This window comes from Primulina eburnea, unplaced genomic scaffold (genome assembly GCF_022965805.1).
Source record: "Primulina eburnea isolate SZY01 unplaced genomic scaffold, ASM2296580v1 ctg973_ERROPOS1174311, whole genome shotgun sequence".
In the NCBI taxonomy this organism is placed as follows: domain Eukaryota; kingdom Viridiplantae; phylum Streptophyta; class Magnoliopsida; order Lamiales; family Gesneriaceae; genus Primulina; species Primulina eburnea.
Window position 1 is genome coordinate 148,981 of NW_027331729.1, and position 6,650 is coordinate 155,630.

At 36.0% G+C, this 6,650-nt stretch overlaps 1 protein-coding gene and 1 long non-coding RNA gene across 3 annotated transcripts; one reads left to right on the forward strand and one right to left on the reverse strand.

Moving 5' to 3' along the window:
* On the forward strand, positions 1-1,882 carry LOC140822582 (uncharacterized). 2 transcript variants are annotated; one of them, XR_012115992.1, is made up of 4 exons: positions 1-133; positions 219-242; positions 468-524; positions 1,791-1,882. It is a non-coding gene; the product is annotated as an uncharacterized lncRNA (long non-coding RNA). The 2 variants fall into 2 exon arrangements; XR_012115993.1 differs by lacking the exon at positions 1,791-1,882 and adding an exon at positions 1,112-1,273.
* Positions 1,883-3,566: 1,684 nt separating this feature from the next.
* On the reverse strand, positions 3,567-6,276 carry LOC140822633 (uncharacterized). The gene is made up of 6 exons (XM_073183442.1): positions 6,058-6,276; positions 4,401-4,612; positions 4,234-4,312; positions 4,077-4,162; positions 3,916-3,998; positions 3,567-3,820 (listed from the first exon to the last, which is right to left on the reverse strand). Exons 1-6 carry the CDS (start codon positions 6,274-6,276, stop codon positions 3,567-3,569), a joined length of 933 nt encoding a protein of 310 aa, XP_073039543.1.
* Between the last annotated feature and the right edge of the window lie 374 nt (positions 6,277-6,650).

The window sequence follows — 6,650 nt, forward strand, 5'->3', positions numbered from 1 at the left end:
CTAAGAAAATCGCGAGCCCCGAAAATCCCGTCAAGACCGCCGCCTGTTTTTCGCCGAAAAGCTGGAAGGAAGCTCGGGTTAGGTTGTTTGAAGCTTAAATTCGAAGCTTTAAGCCTTTTTCGAAATTTCAGAGGTATAATTATGGATTTAGGGTTTCGAATTTTGGGGATTTTATTCAATTGAGTTCCATATAATATATGTTGTATTATTGATTGTAGGTGCTATATTGGAGCTCATTGGAGGTATTAACGAAATTTCAGGATTTAATTGGGCCTAATTTCGAAAATTCAGATTTATGTAATTGGGTTTTCGAATTTTAGTGTTCAATAATTAGGTGTTTAAATGTTATGAATTGTCGCATATTCATTTTAGAAATATTAAGCCTAAGTTAAGAATTTTGGATTTTAGGCTAATTATTGAATTTGGAAAAATAAATGGGACTTGATTGAAATGTATTATTGCCACAGGATTGGAGTTTTCAGGAAATATTTAAGATATTTTGTGGTAATTAAAGTCCAGTTGAGGTCGTATGAACCGTTTTATTATGACGTCTATAGTGATGTGAAATGACGTTAAGTACCTTGTAATGAGTTGTGGCGTGCTTTATGTGCTTCTGGGAATACGTGATTGCCTTCCTGGATTTATTTGAGTTGATACATAGCATTTCGAGCCTTGACTCCGTTGATTGCTAGCTTTACTGATCTGTTGCGATGTTGCGTCATTATGGAGTGAGTGATAGGATTAGATCACTCCTGACATCTCATCGATGGAATGGGTGATAGGACTAGCACTCCTGATGACTTGCATGAGGGCTGAGCGGGTCGCACCCGTACCCTCGATGCTACGTGCATGGATAGCGGCGGCATGCTATTACGTTGCTGCATTCCTGGCACGGGTGGCCACTGTTCCTGTTGCTGATGCGTTTTATTGGACTCCGTTTTGGTATCCGTTATTTCATTGTTACCGACACGCATTGCATTGCATATCATTGCATTTTACTTGAGTTTATTTCACGTCAGTTATAATTGTCATATTTTACTGGTTCGTCGTACTGGGGCCTGACCCCTCTTTTCTGTTTTGCTTTGTGTGGTTGTTTTTGATGTCATAGCAGATTATCCAGGGGATTTGACGCGTCTGGAGGAGCGTCAGGTAGCGGTGCCCAGTAGATGGATTGTTGTTGATAATCCCCAGATATATTTATATATATTTGCCAGGGAATGCCCTGAGTAGCTGTACTGCTATTTTATGATATTTGGTGCTAGTTGTGTGTGAGCCTTGTCGGCTATGTATGCATTAGTCCTGGCCAGTGCGGCTATAGGTTTGTGAATTGCTGTTATGACTTTATTTCGAGTATATAAATATTGGTTGTGATGTTTTGGATTTTTCTGGGATGTCCTATTTACGAATGGTCATGCCGAAATTTTTGTAGCCCAAAAATGGAATTTTTAATCGCTTTCGCTGTTTCATTAACGAATCCTGGTGTTTTGGTCATTAACAGTTAATCAGGAGCACGGGCCCCCACAGTTGGTATCGAGCGTAACTGGGATATGCTCGAATTAGAGTCTAGGCACTTGAGTCTAGACACAAATAAAATGATTGCGTATGTGTTTGACTATTTGCTCTTGTTTGAACTATGTGCGGTGATTTATTTGAATTAGCCTGATTTAGCACTGTTGATTAGGTTTTGACTTAGTTTAATAACTAGCTACGAGACTAGTTTCAGCTTTCCTTGGTTTATTTTGTGCTTATTAAGTTATTTTGCCTTGATCTTAAATCCTTGTGTCTTATAGAATGGCACCTGGAGGAAGAGGCAAAAAGGGAAAAGAAGTTGTCCAGGAGTCTGAAGCCCAGAATGTTCGAGGACTTGAAGATATTGTCAGGGGTAGACGTTGTCGTCCTGCAGCCCCGGTTGCTAGAACGTAGAGGAAGAAGTGAATCAAGAAGTCGAGCAATTGACTCAGAAAGTGGGTGGGATGCAATTAATATTTCTCAATTTCAAGAATTACGTCCTCCCAAATTCTTCGGCACTGAAAATGGCGAAAAAGCATCCGGGTGGTTGAAAAGCATAAACCATCTATTTAATTTGCTCGATACTGAAAGTGTCGACTGAAGCTGGCAATCTATCAGTTAAAAGATCGAGCAAACTCTGGTGGGAAGCTGCCAGAGGAAGCACTGAAAGCATCTGGACAAACCATTACTTGGGAAGTTTCCGTACTCAATTTACCCCGAATATGCACCTCCTTCTTATTATTATGGCAAGGAGAAGAGTTCAACCAATTGGTGCAGGGAAATAAACGGTTGTTGAATATGCTTCTCAATTTTCTGCTCTATTGCCATATGTGCCGCACGTTGCAAGAAATGACCAGTCCAAACTTTCTCGTTTCCTGCATGGGCTACAGGACTATTCTTACTGTGTGATGACTGGATCGCCTAATATATGTTCAAGCTGTAGAAATGGCGAAGAAGATAGAGGCTAGTTTGCTCAGAGGAGAATCACGGCCAGTTCCAGTTCCAGCACTACTTCTCAAGGACTGGAAGTCATATGCCGATGCCAGCGGGTTTATCTCCTTATCGCCTCAACAGTCATCCCAGCAACCGAAGCAACAACGATTCAGGCAAGAGGTAAACAATTTAAGAAGAGATCTCAGTCCAGCTCCTCCAGTTCAGGCAGTACTAGAGGAGCAGTGTTGTTGGGTCTTCGAATGCTGTTTTGTGACCGCTGTGGTGGAAGCATTTTAGTTCACAGTGTATAGGGTCCAGGGGTCTTGCTATATATGTGGTCAAGTTGGACATTTCGCCAGAGTATGTCCTAATGCCAAAGACAACACATTTCAGCCACAACAGTCTGGACAAGTTCCCCGAGGACCAGCTTTCCAGCCATATGCTCCTGCACAGTCATTTCAGCCGTCTGGCTATCCACCACCTCGAGTTCCTCCTCAGCAGCAATTTCCAGTGCCGCAGCAGGCGCCGAGTATGCGTTGACTCAGGACCAGGCTCAGGATGCACCAGGCGGAGTGATTGCAGGTATTTGTTTGTTTTCGATTATCCTGCGCGTATTTGATAGACACTGGAGCGGAACTTTTGGTTTAATTCTCACTTCTTTTTTTTATGATTTTACATATCGATTTCAATAGTAGAACTTTATTTATTTTTCTCTAATTTTAGCATGTCTAGATCACACGATTAGTTAATTAGAAAGCAGAAGAAGATACTGTGCGTGAGTTGATGCTTTTATCATTTTATGGATGTCTCTTCTCTTTGTTTATTTATAATATACACACATGCACATGCACATGCAATGCACGCACAAAATATGCACAAGGTCACCAGCCATTTGAAGTTATTTTTTTTTTTGTTAATTATTTATAGTTTCATTTTTAGATTTATTATTAAATCTATTGAAAACAGATAATTTAAGAAAAATTAAAATATGAGTACCGTAAGTTGACCTATTCTGGGTTTTACTTAAGCATGCGACCAAAAAGACTATACCACCATAATGGTTGTATGTGCACCAAGAGCCCATTTAGTGATTTAGTTTGGCTATTATCTAGTCCAAAACCCTGTCATCTCCGATAAGAGTAGTGTCTAGGTCGGAAATAATGGTAGTCGGGCAGAGGAACTTTCAGGTATCCAACCCAGTTATCCACAGCTTGCAATAGAGAGTTCTCGTGCTCGATTTCATGCGGCTCACACAGATTCAGGTTCGAATCCCATAGCTTATACGAAAGCATGCCGAAAACGGGCAATGAAAACTTCTTATCGGTTGGGTTGTACACTGCTCTTGCATTTGCAGCAGAAATATGTGGTGGAAATTTTCCTGCATTGGAAAAATAAATATTGTTTTGCTATCACATATTGCACAAGATTATTCTTGCATGCGTAAATGAGTTAGAAAGTATGTAAATTAAAAACCTGTCGACTGTGTTGATAATGAATAGAAGGATAGGAAAGAGGCTTCAATTGATGTGCCGATGGGTATCCTACAAATCGGATACCTGCATGATAAAGAGTCATATGATATTAAAATATTGTGAAATATTCTACTTTTCTTGTAATGCACAAAAAAACCATACCATGCTACACTAAGCCAGCTGGTTTCAAGAAGATCGCAGCTCCTACATTTGTTCAGCTCCGGAAATTGGGAGGCAAGTTCAAATATCTATCCATACCATGCATGATCAGTTTCCAATGCAAGTTTTAATAACTGTAACGTGTGGTATATATACTCACCTTATCTGTTAAAGGTTGGCGATTATATGGCCTTTCATATTCCAAGTATTGAAAGAACGGTGATTGAGGAGACGACGAACTAGCAAAAGAATCAACTTCTTATCATTAGAATTCAATTCAATTAATGATGACTACTTCAGCAAATTTGAGGTTTAGTGAACACTCACCTGAGTTGAGAAGAGGGCTTTGACGGGTCATTGTACAATTGTATGCCCGATAGATACGGAACATAGTATTGTACAATCTGGTCTTTTCCGTTCAGAACCAAAGGCACGCCGGCTCCGTATAGGCTACCTTCTTCCAATGACTCCCATAGATCTTCGAGGCAAAAGAAGGGATGAGAATCTGCTTCAAGTGCTTCTGATCCACTTGAAATCGCCTGTAGCACATGAAATTTACTTCAATAAAGTGATTGAAAAAAATCGCATTTTTTTGCACAAGAAATATATACTCGTGCAAATTAAAAATTGCACATTTTTTGCACACTAATGTTTTCATTAACAAACAAAAGGATTATATTAATTGCATGATACTGAATATGATGGCCTTTCCCAAATGTTAAATCATTTGAAAATACTTTCTTCAAATGACACAAAATAATTACCTAACAGTAAACTAAAACAAAATCCTTGAGACATTAGCGCACTGAATAATTTCAGGGTTGCACTCCACCGTTTGTAAATTAAAATGCAGTTTCTTTTTTACACCCTCTATTATCAAGTATTTAATATTTTTAAAATAAATATTATTTGATACTCTATATTCATTTTGGGCTAAATATTAAAATTATGGTTTTATTTTTCATTTTCATGTTGAATGTTTTTTTTGGAAAAAATGACGGCTAAAAATTTGTAAAAGATTTTACGAACAATATTATATTTTAAAATAATACTGTTATATTTATATCATTTTTAAAAAATATACTGTTATAAATATTTATCTAGCATTTACAAAACAGTGTAATTAATTTTAAAAAATCATGTTTCTTTTTATGTTGAAAAAAGAAAGAAAGGAAGAAGATACGGGATGAAAAATAAATAAGAATATTTAAGATATCACAAAATTTGAAAAAAAATTAAAAAATATAATATAAACTAAGATGAAATAAAATAGATAACCAATTTAAGAATAATTTTTAAATGTTTTTGTTTCGTGTGTGCTTCAATATTAATTATGGATTTGACTAATTTAATAATAATTTTTTACGAACTTAATTTTTAGATGATTTATTTTAAGAATTGAAAATTATTTACCAAAACAAACAAATATGAATTTTTTTTATAAAAAGGTAAATGTGTAGTGCATTTAACAATTTTTTTTTTTTATGAGAATGTGCAATATACAAAGAAACACAACTGAATCTATAATTTTTCAATGCTACGAATTAATGACCTATTAGTAAACAACAAAACAAAATCTTCCCAACATTAGAGCTAAGAATAATTTCAGAACACCAAAAAATAAAGATATTAATTCGCGCCAACAACCGTTTTTTTGATAACATATTTATAACGATAAATCAAAATATTATTCGCGCCAACTAACCTTTTTTATATCGGATTTTTAAATTTATTTAATCAATGATCTATCATCGATGAATCTAAATTCAAAACAGCGGAAAAAAAAATTTTGATCATATGGAAATTTTATGAAAAGGAAATTAAAAACATCTCGAAACAGATCTAATAAAAACCTCATTTTCAACTGAAAGTAAAGCATTTTTTTTTTCATTGATTTTTGCATGGAAAAAAATGGCTTAAAAATTCATCTGAAATAGAAAATCAAAGACTGAACAACAAAGAAAAAAGATAAAATCATTTATACCTCCGAGAAAAATCGAGATGGAACGAGTGGAGAAAAGGATTCCACCAAACGATCCAAGTTCGTAACTTTGGTTACAGAATGAGAGGAAACAGATGGTATAGAATCACTGGTTCTCCGGCTGGACGTGATCTCTGCCCCCACCGCTGATTCCTTCGCAACCTGAATTTGCTGATTGTCGTCGTGTCTGGAGGACGAAGCCGAGTTCCTTCTACTTGACATCGCTTTATTTTCGGTTAGAGATGAAATGCAAGCACCGGCTGGAAATGGTCCGACGATTTGGGTTGAAAGTCTGAAGGGATTTGAGAGATTGTTAAAATGAAGATTGACACTTTTAGTCTTTTGTAGTATTCCTTCTTACATATATATTTGTGCGTGTGCATAGATTTGTATGTATATTCTAATATTATTTATTTTAGAACTTATACATTTTTACAATCTACGAATTAAAAATAAAGAAATGAAAATTATTAAAGTTTAATAATATAATTTTTCCGAGTCAAAAAATTATGGTAATTTCATTCATATCATCCGAACTTAATTCTGGTAATATTTTATGTTACCAAATTAATTAATTGTGTGGATTGTTCTATAAG